This window comes from Salmo salar, chromosome ssa25, assembly GCF_905237065.1.
Source record: "Salmo salar chromosome ssa25, Ssal_v3.1, whole genome shotgun sequence".
NCBI classification, from domain to species: domain Eukaryota; kingdom Metazoa; phylum Chordata; class Actinopteri; order Salmoniformes; family Salmonidae; genus Salmo; species Salmo salar.
The window spans coordinates 52,258,284-52,272,000 of NC_059466.1; the positions used below are offsets into that span (position 1 = coordinate 52,258,284).

General features: G+C 47.4%; 1 protein-coding gene across 4 annotated transcripts in view; it reads left to right on the plus strand.

Annotated features, from left to right (window-relative positions):
• Positions 1-13,717, plus strand: part of LOC106586965 (ras-associated and pleckstrin homology domains-containing protein 1) — a 178,419-nt gene that overhangs the window by 80,063 nt on the left and 84,639 nt on the right. For all 4 annotated transcript variants that reach the window (XM_045707278.1, XM_045707280.1, XM_045707279.1 and 1 more), the window contains exons 3-4: positions 623-748; positions 1,938-2,040. In XM_045707278.1, the coding sequence (XP_045563234.1) occupies positions 623-748; positions 1,938-2,040 (229 nt within the window). The remainder of the gene's footprint in view (positions 1-622; positions 749-1,937; positions 2,041-13,717) is intronic.

Consider the following 13,717-nt stretch of genomic DNA (forward strand, 5'->3'; position numbering starts at 1 on the left):
CCCACTTCCAGACGGGGAGACTATCCACCATCCTCATGTACTTTGTACCCACTCAAATTTCTGGGGTGCCCAGTGATGCCCAGTGATGCCCAGTGATGCCCAGTGATGCCCAGTGGTGCCCAGTGGTGCCCAGTGTCTTAAAGGTTGTATAGAAGACAAAAGAAATATAGAAGGATGATTATATAGATGGAGCAAGTGATTTGATAGGTTCTGGAGACATATAGACATGGATTGAAGTCAGTGACCAGGGGGGTTCATCAGTCAGGTGGACTTGGAATGACCCGTATGCTGCGATGGCCAGGGGGGTTCATCCGTCAGGTGGACTTGGAATGACCCGTATGCTGCGATGGCCAGGGGGGTTCATCAGTCAGGTGGACTTGGAATGACCCGTATGCTGCGATGGCCAGGGGGGTTCATCCGTCAGGTGGACTTGGAATGACCCGTACGCTGCGATGGCCAGGGGGGTTCATCAGTCAGGTTGACTTGCTCCAGGGATGTTACCATGGAGATGAATGAGAGGGACTGACACGCTCGTCAACCTACAATTCACGCCGGTAACGAACTTTACCATGTGTGTGTGTGTGCGTGTGCGTGCGTGCGTGCTTGTGTGTGTGTGTTTCAGATGGAGCAGCTGTCAGATGAGGAACTGGACCACACAGATGGAGGAGAGGAGGACAGTGATAAAGACGATCAGGATCTAGACAAGATGTTTGGAGCCTGGCTGGGAGAGCTGGATAAACTCACACAGGTAACTAACCCTAACTCACACAGGTAACTAACCCTGGCTGGGAGAGCTGGATAAACTCACACAGGTAACTAACCCTAACCCCCACAGATAACTAACCCTAACCCCCACAGATAACTAACCCTAACCCCCACAGATAACTAACCCTAACCCCCACAGATAACTAACCTTTGACCCCCACAGATAACTAACCCTAACCCCCACAGATAACGAACCCTAACCCCCACAGATAACTAACCCTGACCCCCACAGATAACTAACCCTGACCCCCACAGATAACTAACCCTAACCCTATGGGGCAACTAACCCTAACCCTATGGGGCAACTAACCCTAACCCCCACAGATAACTAACCCTAACCCTATCGGGTAACTAACCCTAACCCCCACAGATAACTAACCCTAACCCCCACAGATAACTAACCCTAACCCTATCGGGTAACTAACCCTAACCCCCACAGATAACTAACCCTGACCCTATCGGGTAACTAACCCTAACCCCCACAGATAACTAACCCTAACCCCCACAGATAACTAACCCTGACCCCCACAGATAACTAACCCTGACCCCCACAGATAACTAACCCTGATCCCCACAGATAACTAACACTAACCCCCACAGATAACTAACCCTAACCCCCACAGATAACTAACCCCCACAGATAACTAACCCTAACCCTATCGGGTAACTAACCCTAACCCTATTGTGTAACTAACCCTAACCCCCACAGATAACTAACCCTAACCCCCACAGATAACTAACCCTAACCCTATCGGGTAACTAACCCTAACCCTATTGTGTAACTAACCCTAACCCCCACAGATAACTAACCCTAACCCCCACAGATAACTAACCCTAACTCAAACAGATAACTAACCCTAACCCCCACAGGTAACTAACCCTAACCCCACAGATAACTAACCCTGACCCCCACAGATAACTAACCCTGACCCCCACAGATAACTAACCCTAACCCCCACAGATAACTAACCCTAACCCTATCGGGTAACTAACCCTAACCCCCACCGATAACTAACCCTATCTGGTAACTAACTAATACATTATGTGGACATTTTAGTGATGTTATATGGATTGTTTTGTTACCATTTATTTTCAGCATTATAACTACCTTCTTAGTGGGTAGTATTTTCATATGCTTGTTGTGTATACTGTCTGTCCTCTCCTCTGTACAGAGTCTGGATGATGGGAGGCCAGAGACAGTCCAGAAGGCCCCTCTCAGACAGGAGACCAACATGGCTAACTTCTGCAACCGCTTCTCCATGTACAACATCAACGGTATAAATAAAATCTACATAATATAGCTGCAAGCAGCCATGGCCGTGGTTCAAGCTATGGCCCCATGGCGCCACAATCAGGACAAATTGGACTCCTCGCCTTAGAGCATGGCTCGGACTCCTCGCCCTAGAGCATGGCTCGGACTCCTCGCCCTAGAGCATGGCTCGGACCCCTCGCCCTAGGGCATGGCTCCGACCCCTCGCCCTAGGGCAGGGCTCCGACTCCTCGCCCTAGGGCAGGGCTCCGACTCCTCGCCCTAGAGCATGGCTCGGACTCCGCGCCCTAGGGCATGGCTCCGACCCCTCGCCCTAGGGCATGGCTCGGACTCCGCGCCCTAGGGCATGGCTCCGACTCCTCGCCCTAGGGCAGGGCTCCGACCCCTCGCCCTAGGGCAGGGCTCGGACTCCTCGCCCTAGGGCAGGGCTCCGACCCCTCGCCCTAGGGCAGGGCTCGTACTCCTCGCCCTAGAGCAGGGCTCCGACTCCTCGCCTTAGAGCAGGGCTCGTACCCCTCGCCCTAGAGCAGGGCTCGGACACCTCGCCCTAGGGCATGGCCTCCGACACCTCGCCCTAGGGCATGGCCTCCGACTCCTCGCCCTAGGGCAGGGCTCCGACTCCTCGCCCTAGGGCAGGGCTCCGACGCCTCGCCCTAGGGCAGGGCTCCGACTCCTCGCCCTAGGGCAGGGCTCCGACCCCTCGCCCTAGAGCAGGGCTCCGACCCCTCGCCCTAGATCAGGGCTCGGAGAGTAGCAGGGCTCCGACTCCTCGCCTTAGAGCAGGGCTCCGACCCCTCGCCCTAGAGCAGCACATTTTTACATCATTTTACATTTTAGTCATTTAGCAGACGCTCTTATCCAGAGCGACTTACAGTAGTGAATGCATACATTTCCTACATTTTTTTCTCTCCGTACTGGTCCCCCCGTGGGAATCGAACCCCACAACCCCTGGCGTTGCAAACACCACGCTCTACCAACTGAGCCACACGGGAACAACTCACCACTGAATATTACCACCAAATCTGTCGTTCGGGGGTCACAGAGCGGTGGACACAGCGGCTGTGTCTGGTGGAGTTTCAGGGATGGAATATTGTGATCCTACGGAAGACATTTTAGGAGTGATGTTGAGCAACCGTAGGTCGAATCATCAGTTTTGGGAAACTATTGTTTACCATCAAAATGCACCTTTTTTATATATATATATATATATATATATATTAACCCATTCCGTTGATTATCAGATTTACGGATGTATGTAAGATCGGCAGGTATTCCTAATGTGATAAGTAGATTGGAAAGTCATAATTTAGGCTAATAATATAACTCAATAAGTGTTTGCGAAAAAGACAGTTCAATGCATGGATGAGCGTGTGACAGTATAGAGACCTGTAATCGGAGAAATTCCTTCCTTCTCAACACAGGAAAGGACTTTTATAAACACATTTCATGCAATTCTACTACACTTTATATGACTGGAGACGGTAGCAGAATCTGTTTTAATACAACAAAACGACAGGCTAGCTAGCCAAACTAAACGACAGGCTAGCTAGCCAAACAAAACGACAGGCTAGCTAGCCAAACAAAACGACAGGCTAGCTAGCCAAACAAAACGACAGGCTAGCTAGCCAAACAAAACGACAGGCTAGCTAGCCTACACTGCCGACACTGACAAACAGACCAATAAAAACAATGTCGTCCATAGAATCGGCCAATGAGAACGGGGGAGACACTAATAGAATATGATGTCTGTTTTATCATTTATTTATTTAACCTTTTTTAATTAATTAGGGCAAGTCAGTTAAGAACAAATTCTTATTTACAATGACGGCCTACCAAACGGGAAAAGGCCTCCTGCGGGGACGAGGTCCTGGGATTTAAATTACTATATAAATACAATATATAAATACGGGACAAAACAGGAGATTATTGTCAAAAACAAACTTAAGTGTCACTGATTCCACAATGATAGAGTGAATATGGCCAGTCCACACTCACCGCAGATATGGCTCATGCACTCTTCTGGTGCAAATAAGATAGGCTGTACTGGTGTTATTAAAATGGGTTATAGGCTGTACTGGTGTTATTAGAAATCAGATGGGTTATAGACTGTACTGGTGTTATTAGAAATCAGATGGGTTATAGGCTGTACTGGTGTTATTAGAAATCAGATGGGTTATAGGCTGTACTGGTGTTATTAGAAATCAGATGGGTTATAGGCTGTACTGGTGTTATTAGAAATCAGATGGGTTATAGGCTGTACTGGTGTTATTAGAAATCAGATGGGTTATAGGCTGTACTGGTGTTATTAAGATGGGTTATAGGCTGTACTGGTGTTATTAGAAATCAGATGGGTTATAGGCTGTACTGGTGTTATTAGACATCAGATGGGTTATAGGCTGTAGTGGTGTTATTAAGATGGGTTATAGGCTGTACTGGTGTTATTAGAAATCAGATGGGTTATAGGCTGTACTGGTGTTATTAGAAATCAGATGGGTTATAGGCTGTACTGGTGTTATTAGAAATCAGATGGGTTATAGGCTGTACTGGTGTTATTAGAAATCAGATGGGTTATAGGCTGTACTGGTGTTATTAGAAATCAGATGGGTTATAGGCTGTACTGGTGTTATTAGAAATCAGATGGGTTATAGGCTGTACTGGTGTTATTAGAAATCAGATGGGTTATAGGCTGTACTGGTGTTATTAATAAGAAATCAGATGGGTTATAGGCTGTACTGGTGTTATTAGACATCAGATGGGTTATAGGCTGTACTGGTGTTATTAAAACAGATGGGTTATAGGCTGTACTGGTGTTATTAGAAATCAGATGGGTTATAGGCTGTACTGGTGTTATTAGAAATCAGATGGGTTATAGGCTGTACTGGTGTTATTAGAAATCAGATGGGTTATAGGCTGTACTGGTGTTATTAGAAATCAGATGGGTTATAGGCTGTACTGGTGTTATTAGAAATCAGATGGGTTATAGGCTGTACTGGTATTATTAAGATGGGTTATAGGCTGTACTGGTGTTATTAGAAATCAGATGGGTTATAGGCTGTACTGGTGTTATTAGAAATCAGATGGGTTATAGGCTGTACTGGTGTTATTAGAAATCAGATGGGTTATAGGCTGTACTGGTGTTATTAGAAATCAGATGGGTTATAGGCTGTACTGGTGTTATTAGAAATCAGATGGGTTATAGGCTGTACTGGTGTTATTAGAAATCAGATGGGTTATAGGCTGTACTGGTGTTATTAGAAATCAGATGGGTTATAGGCTGTACTGGTGTTATTAGAAATCAGATGGGTTATAGGCTGTACTGGTGTTATCAGAAATCAGATGGGTTATAGGCTGTACTGGTGTTATTAGAAATCAGATGGGTTATAGGCTGTACTGGTGTTATTAGAAATCAGATGGGTTATAGTCTTTCCATTGTCTTCTCTTTACAGCAATAGTATATATATATATATATATATTTGTGCCCTCCACTAATATTGGCACCCTTGGTAAATATGAGAAAAACAGGCTGTAACATTTGTTTTTATTGCTTATCTATGGGGTGCAGGTAGCCTAGTGGTTAGAGGAGGCAGGTAGCCTAGTGGTTAGAGTGGAGGGGCGGCAGGTAGCCTAGTGGTTAGAGGAGGCAGGTAGCCTAGTGGTTAGAGTGGAGGGGCGGCAGGTAGCCTAGTGGTTAGAGAGGCAGGTAGCCTAGTGGTTAGAGGAGGCAGGTAGCCTAGTGGTTAGAGGGGCAGGTAGCCTAGTGGTTAGAGGGGCAGGTAGCCTAGTGGTTAGAGGGGCAGGTAGCCTAGTGGTTAGAGGGGCAGGTAGCCTAGTGGTTAGAGAGGCAGGTAGCCTAGTGGTTAGAGGAGGCAGGTAGCCTAGTGGTTAGAGGGGCAGGTAGCCTAGTGGGTAGAGGGGCAGGTAGCCTAGTGGTTAGAGGAGGCAGGTAGCCTAGTGGTTAGAGGGGCAGGTAGCCTAGTGGGTAGAGGGGCAGGTAGCCTAGTGGTTAGAGGAGGCAGGTAGCCTAGTGGTTAGAGGAGGCAGGTAGCCTAGTGGTTAGAGAGGCAGGTAGCCTAGTGGTTAGAGAGGCAGGTAGCCTAGTGGTTAGAGGGGCAGGTAGCCTAGTGGTTAGAGGGGCAGGTAGCCTAGTGGTTAGAGAGGAGGCAGGTAGCCTAGTGGTTAGAGAGGAGGCAGGTAGCCTAGTGGTTAGAGAGGAGGCAGGTAGCCTAGTGGTTAGAGAGGAGGCAGGTAGCCTAGTGGTTAGAGAGGAGGCAGGTAGCCTAGTGGTTAGAGGAGGCAGGTAGCCTAGTGGTTAGAGGAGGCAGGTAGCCTAGTGGTTAGAGAGGAGGCAGGTAGCCTAGTGGTTAGAGAGGAGGCAGGTAGCCTAGTGGTTAGAGAGGAGGCAGGTAGCCTAGTGGTTAGAGAGGAGGCAGGTAGCCTAGTGGTTAGAGAGGCAGGTAGCCTAGTGGTTAGAGGAGGCATGTAGCCTAGTGGTTAGAGGGGCAGGTGGCCTAGTGGTTAGAGAGGCAGGTAGCCTAGTGGTTAGAGGGGCAGGTGGCCTAGTGGTTAGAGGGGCAGGTGGCCTAGTGGTTAGAGGAGGCAGGTAGCCTAGTGGTTAGAGGAGGCAGGTGGCCTAGTGGTTAGAGGAGGCAGGTAGCCTAGTGGTTAGAGGAGGCAGGTAGCCTAGTGGTTAGAGGAGGGGGCAGGTAGCCTAGTGGTTAGAGGAGGCAGGTAGCCTAGTGGTTAGAGGGGCAGGTGGCCTAGTGGTTAGAGAGGCAGGTAGCCTAGTGGTTAGAGGAGGCAGGTGGCCTAGTGGTTAGAGGGGCAGGTGGCCTAGTGGTTAGAGAGGCTGGTAGCCTAGTGGTTAGAGGGGCAGGTGGCCTAGTGGTTAGAGAGGCTGGTAGCCTAGTGGTTAGAGGAGGCAGGTAGCCTAGTGGTTAGAGGAGGCAGGTAGCCTAGTGGTTAGAGGAGGCAGGTAGCCTAGTGGTTAGAGGAGGCAGGTAGCCTAGTGGTTAGAGAGGCAGGTAGCCTAGTGGTTAGAGAGGAGGCAGGTAGCCTAGTGGTTAGAGGGGCAGGTAGCCTAGTGGTTAGAGTGGCAGGTAGCCTAGTGGTTAGAGGGGCAGGTAGCCTAGTGGTTAGAGGGGCAGGTGGCCTAGTGGTTAGAGGAGGCAGGTAGCCTAGTGGTTAGAGGGGCAGGTAGCCTAGTGGTTAGAGGAGGCAGGTGGCCTAGTGGTTAGAGGAGGCAGGTAGCCTAGTGGTTAGAGGAGGCAGGTAGCCTAGTGGTTAGAGTGTAGGGGGGGCAGGTAGCCTAGTGGTTAGAGGGGCAGGTAGCCTAGTGGTTAGAGGAGGCAGGTAGCCTAGTGGTTAGAGGAGGCAGGTAGCCTAGTGGTTAGAGTGTAGGGGGGGCAGGTAGCCTAGTGGTTAGAGGGGCAGGTAGCCTAGTGGTTAGAGGAGGCAGGTAGCCTAGTGGTTAGAGTGTAGGGGGGGCAGGTAGCCTAGTGGTTAGAGTGGCAGGTGGCCTAGTGGTTAGAGGAGGCAGGTGGCCTAGTGGTTAGAGGAGGCAGGTAGCCTAGTGGTTAGAGGAGGCAGGTAGCCTAGTGGTTAGAGTGTAGGGGGGGCAGGTAGCCTAGTGGTTAGAGGGGCAGGTAGCCTAGTGGTTAGAGGAGGCAGGTAGCCTAGTGGTTAGAGTGTAGGGGTGGCAGGTAGCCTAGTGGTTAGAGGAGGCAGGTAGCCTAGTGGTTAGAGGGAGGCAGGTAGCCTAGTGGTTAGAGTGTAGGGGGGGCAGGTAGCCTAGTGGTTAGAGGAGGCAGGTAGCCTAGTGGTTAGAGTGTAGGGGCGGCAGGTAGCCTAGTGGTTAGAGTGTAGGGGAGGCAAGTAGCCTAGTGGTTAGAGTGTAGAGGCGGCAGGTAGACTAGTGGTTAGAGTGTAGAGGCGGCAGGTAGCCTAGTGCTTAGAGTGTAGGGGGGGCAGGTAGCCTAGTGGTTAGAGCGTAGGGCCAGTAACCGAAAGGTTGCAAGATCGAATCCCCGAGCTGACAAGGTACAAATCTGTCGTTCTGCTCCTGAACAAGGCAGTTAACCCACTGTTCCTAGACCGTCATTGTAAATAAGAAATTGTTTTTAACTGACCTGCCTCGTTAAATAAAGGTTAAATAAAAATACATCCTCTTGGTCTTTCATTCAAAATATTCACAAAAATCTAACTTTTAATTAAAGCAAAATAATTTAAAGAAAAAATTAATTCTTAACATAAAAAAAAAAAAACATTTTTCTCAAATATATGTGTGCCACAATTATTGGCACCCCTTCATTCAATACTTTGTGCAAACTCCCTTTTGCCAAGATAACAGAGTCTTCTCCTATAATGTGTAATGAGGTTGGAGAACACAGGGATCTGAGACCAATACCTCATACAGGGATCCTCCATACAGAATCTCTCCAGATCCTTCAGATTCACAGGTCCCTCTTCAGCTCCTCCCCACAGGTTTTCTATGGGGTTTAGTTCAGGGGACTGGGATGGCCAATGGAAAAAAAAACCTTGATTCTGTGGTCAGTGAATCATTTTTGTGTTGATTTTGAGGTGTGCTTCGGTTCATTGTCCTGTTGGAAGATCTAACCACGGCCCAGTTTAAGCTTCCTAGCAGAAGCAGTCAGGTTTTGATTGAATATCTGCCGGTATTTGATGGTGTCCATTATACCATGTATCCTAACTAGTTGTCCAGGACCTTTTGGAAGTAAAACAGGCCCACGACATCAACGATCCACCACAATACTTCACAGTGAGGATGAGGTACTTTTCTGCATGGAAATCTTTCTGTCTACGTCAAACCCACTTTTGGTGTTTGTTTCCAAAAAAGCTCTTATTTCGGTTTCCTCTGACCGCACTTGAGTTTGTTGTTTGACGACAGCAAAAGGCTTTTTAATGGCAACTTGTGGTTATGTTGGTGGCGTCTGATCCTAGTTTTTGGAGACTTTCTGACCCCAAGACCCAACAATTCTCTGCAATTCTCCAGCTGTGATCCTTGGATATATATTTTTTTTGTGCAGCTCAAACAACCTTTTTGTCGCACATCATTACTGTTTTCTCGGGTCTTTCCCATAGTGATTGATGACTATGGGAACTTGGCCTGTGTGTCACCTCATATTTATACCCCGGTGAAACAAAGTCGTGGCTTACCACTTAAAGTGTTCCTAATCGCTCAGGTGAACTTTACATTTTTTTTTAAATATGAACGGGACTTCAGTTAGATTTGACTTATAAGAATTTCTAGGGGTGACAATAATTGTGGCAAGTTTTGGAGAAAAATATTTATTTCACATTGTTTATTTTTTTTCCAAACATTTTACTTCAGTTTAAGGTTAGATTTTTTGTGAATATTTTGACTAGAGGATAAACAGCAAAAAAAAAATGTTTTTACAGACCGTTTTGCTCCCGTTTACCAAGGGTGCCAATATAACTGGAGAGCACTGTACATACATACATACATACATACATACACACACACACACACACACACACACACACACACACACACACACACACACACACACACACACACACACACACACACACACACACACACACACACACACACACACACACACACACACACACACACACACATACATACATACATACGCACGCACACATACATACATACATACATACATACATACATACATACACATTTCTTTTAGAATATACCTTTATTATTCCCCAAACCCTACCACCCTTCCCCCAATGGGAGTAAACGAATAAACACTTAGGCTTCTACCTTCAGTTTATACATCTTATACACATTTTACAGACACAATCTATTAAACAATAGTTATTTGTTTTGAGTCCTTCCTCTATTTCTGATGTCCATCCAGTTTGATTTCTATTTGTAACTGTGTTATTTCACAACATTTCTGAACCTACATATATTTTACAGACCCCCGTATGTTTTACATTGGTTGTTATTAGTCCCACCCTTCAGCTCCATTCAACCCCTCCCATCTATCTCTCAACACCATCCATTTTGGATTTCTATTCGCCATATATTTTTCAACTGTGCTGTGATGCTTCACACAAGTACAGAACCTTTTCTATTCTCATAGCTTCTACAGATTGTACATTAAAAATAAACATTTTTGCTAAAATAATTATTATATTATTTTATTGATTGACTACGGCTTTTCAAATCCCCCAGTATTGCTATCTGCAGCGTTAGTTCTTGGCAAATGTTGCAATTCTTCAGCCATCCCTGGACCTGTGACCAACAACGAGCTACATATGGACAGTACCAAAACAAATGATCTAATGACTCTGCCTCCTCACAGCAGAATCTGCAGAGCTGGGAAGATTGTATCCCCCATATATATATATATATATATATATATATCTATTGGTTACAAGAATTTTGTATAGTAATTTAAATAGAAAAATTTGAAGTTTTGAATCCGGCGTTGTTTTGCGTGTCAGTTCATAAACCATGTGCCATGGAATGGGTACATCGAAAATCTCTTCCCAACTATTGTGTTATTTATATGGCACAGCTGTCAGTTTTTCGGTCCTTAAATGAAATTGGTATATATTTTTATGTATCACAATTTTCTTTAACCATTTTTGGTCTTTAATACAGGGCCGACAGACAACTTCCTTACTTTTTCCCCCTTCCACTTGACCTCTTCCATTTTTGTGGTAATGCTGCATTTAGTTGGTTGTAATTTTGGGTAGAGCAGAAATGTCCATATGTCTGTGTTTAGCTGCATTTGTGACATCACTCCACCAGTCCTATTTATGATATAATTTACAAAGATTATACCTTTATTTATTTATTTTTCTCGAAAAATTCATTTTTTTTTTAATCAATTAGTATATTTGAGTTTAACCACTATATTTGTTGTATTATTTGTTCTGTCTTTTCAGGTGGATTAAACTGAAATTGCAACCAACTTTCTAAGGCTTGTTTAAAAAATAACGATATTTTGGAGATTTCGTTTTCAAATTCAACGGCTCAGACACTGGACGGGTCTACAGGGTCTACAGGAAATCACGGACTACAAAAAACAGCCACGTCACGGATACCGACGACACGCTTCCAGACAAACTAAACACCTTCTTTGTCCGCTTTGAGGATAATACAGTGCCACAGTCGTGGCTTTCTAACGAAGACTGCACCCCACCCCCCTCTCCTTCTCCGTGTCTGACGTGAGTAAAACATTTAAACCTGTTAACCCTCGCAAGGCTGCTGGCCCAGACGGCATCCCCAGCCGCGTCCTCAGAGCATGCATTTTCCTTCTCCGTACTGGTCCCCCGTGGGAATCGAACCCACTACCCTGGCGTTGCAAACACCATGCCCTACCAACTGAGCCACCACGGGACTCAATGTCGGCGTCCAGCTCCCACACTACCGGCGCCACCAGGCAGGAGTATGGGGGTGGGATCCATGGGCCGCTCCTCTGTGTCATACAGCCCGGGACAGTGCGTCTGCCTTCACGTTCTGGGAACCTGGTCTATAAGAAAGGGTGAAAACAAAACGGGTGAAAAAACATGGCCCACCTTGCCTGGCGAGGGTTCAGTCTCCTCACTGCCGGGATGTACTCCAGATTGCGGTGGTCAGTCCAGATGAGAAAAGGGTGTTTAGCCTCCTCAAGCCAATGCCTCCATGCCTTCAAGGCCTTGACGACAGCCAACAACTCCCGGTCCCCCACATCATAGTTTCGCTCCGCCGGGCTGAGCTTCCTCGAGAAGAAAGCACAGGGGCGGAGCTTCGGTGGCGTACCCGAACGCTGAGAGAGCACGGCTCCTATCCCAGCCTCGGACGCGTCCACCTCCACTATGAACGCCAAAGAAGGATCCGGATGGGCCAGCACGGGAGCCGAGGTAAACAGAGCCCTTAGGTGACCAAAAGCCCTGTCCGCCTCAGCCGACCACTGCAAACGTACCAGGCCCCCCTTCAGCAGTGAGGTAATGGGAGCCGCTACCTGACCAAAACCTCGGATAAACCTCCGGTAGGAGTTGGCAAACCCTAGAAACCGGTGCACCTCCTTTACCGTGGTGGGAGTCGGCCAATTATGCACGGCTGCAATGCGGTCGCTCTCCATCTCCACCGCTAAGGTGGAAATGCGGTACCCTAGGAAGGAGACGGACTGTTGGAAGAACAGACATTTCTCAGCCTTGACGTACAGGTCATGACCCAGCACCCTGCGTACCAGGGACACATGCTCGGTGCGTGTAGCGGAGTATATCAGAATGTCATCAATATACACCACTACACCCTGCCCGTGCAGGTCCCTGAAAATATCATCTACAAAGGCTTGGAAGACTGATGGAGCATTCATCAACCCGTACGGCATGACGAGGTACTCATAATGCCCTGAGGTGGTACTGAACGCCGTCTTCCACTCGTCTCCCTCCAGGATACGCACCAGGTTGTAAGCGCGCCTGAGATCCAGTTTAGTGAAGAAGCGCCCCGTGCATTGACTCAATCGCAGTGGCAATAAGAGGTAGTGGGTAGCTGTACCTCACAGTGATCCGATAGTCAATACACGGGCGCAGACCTCCCTCCTTCTTCTTCACAAAAAATAAACTCGAGGAGGCGGGTGAAGTGGAGGACCGAATGGACCCCTGACGCAGGGATTCAGAGATGTATGTTTCCATAGCCGCCGTCTCCGTCTGTGACAGAGGATACACGTGACTCCTGGGAAGTGCGGCGTCTACCAGGAGATTTATCGCACAATCCCCCAGGCGATGAGGTCGTAATTGAGTCGCCTTCTTTTTGGAGAAGGCGAGAGCCAAATCGGCATATTCAGGGGGAATGCGCACGGTGGAGACCTGGTCTGGACTTTCCACCGTAGTAGCACCAACAGAAACCCCTAAACACCTCCCCGAGCACTCTCGCGACCACCCCGTGAGAGCCCTCCATTACCATGAAACAGTGGGATCATGACAAGCTAACCAGGGTAGGCCTAGCACCACGGGAAACGCAGGAGTGTCAATGAGGAAGAGACTGAATCTAAATTGACATGATGCCAAATGCATTTCTCTTCATGTTTGCTATAGCTGTCAGGAATTCCATTCCACATGTCCAATACAAGCTGGTCTTTCCGTTCCACATGTCAAATACAAGCTGGTCTTTCCGTTCCACATGTCAAATACAAGCTGGTCTTTCCGTTCCACATGTCAAATACAAGCTGGTCTTTCCATTCCACATGTCAAATACAAGCTGGTCTTTCCATTCCACATGTCAAATACAAGCTGGTCTTTCCGTTCCACATGTCAAATACAAGCTGGTCTTTCCGTTCCACATGTCAAATACAAGCTGGTCTTTCCGTTCCACATGTCAAATACAAGCTGGTCTTTCCGTTCCACATGTCAAATACAAGCTGGTCTTTCCGTTCCACATGTCAAATACAAGCTGGTCTTTCCGTTCCACATGTCAAATACAAGCTGGTCTTTCCGTTCCACATGTCAAATACAAGCTGGTCTTTCCGTTCCACATGTCAAATACAAGCTGGTCTTTCCGTTCCACATGTCAAATACATGCTGGTCTTTCCGTTCCACATGTCAAATACAAGCTGGTCTTTCCGTTCCACATGTCAAATACAAGCTGGTCTTTCCGTTCCACATGTCAAATACAAGCTGGTCTTTCCGTTCCACATGTCAAATACAAGCTGGTCTTTCCGTTCCACATGTCAAATA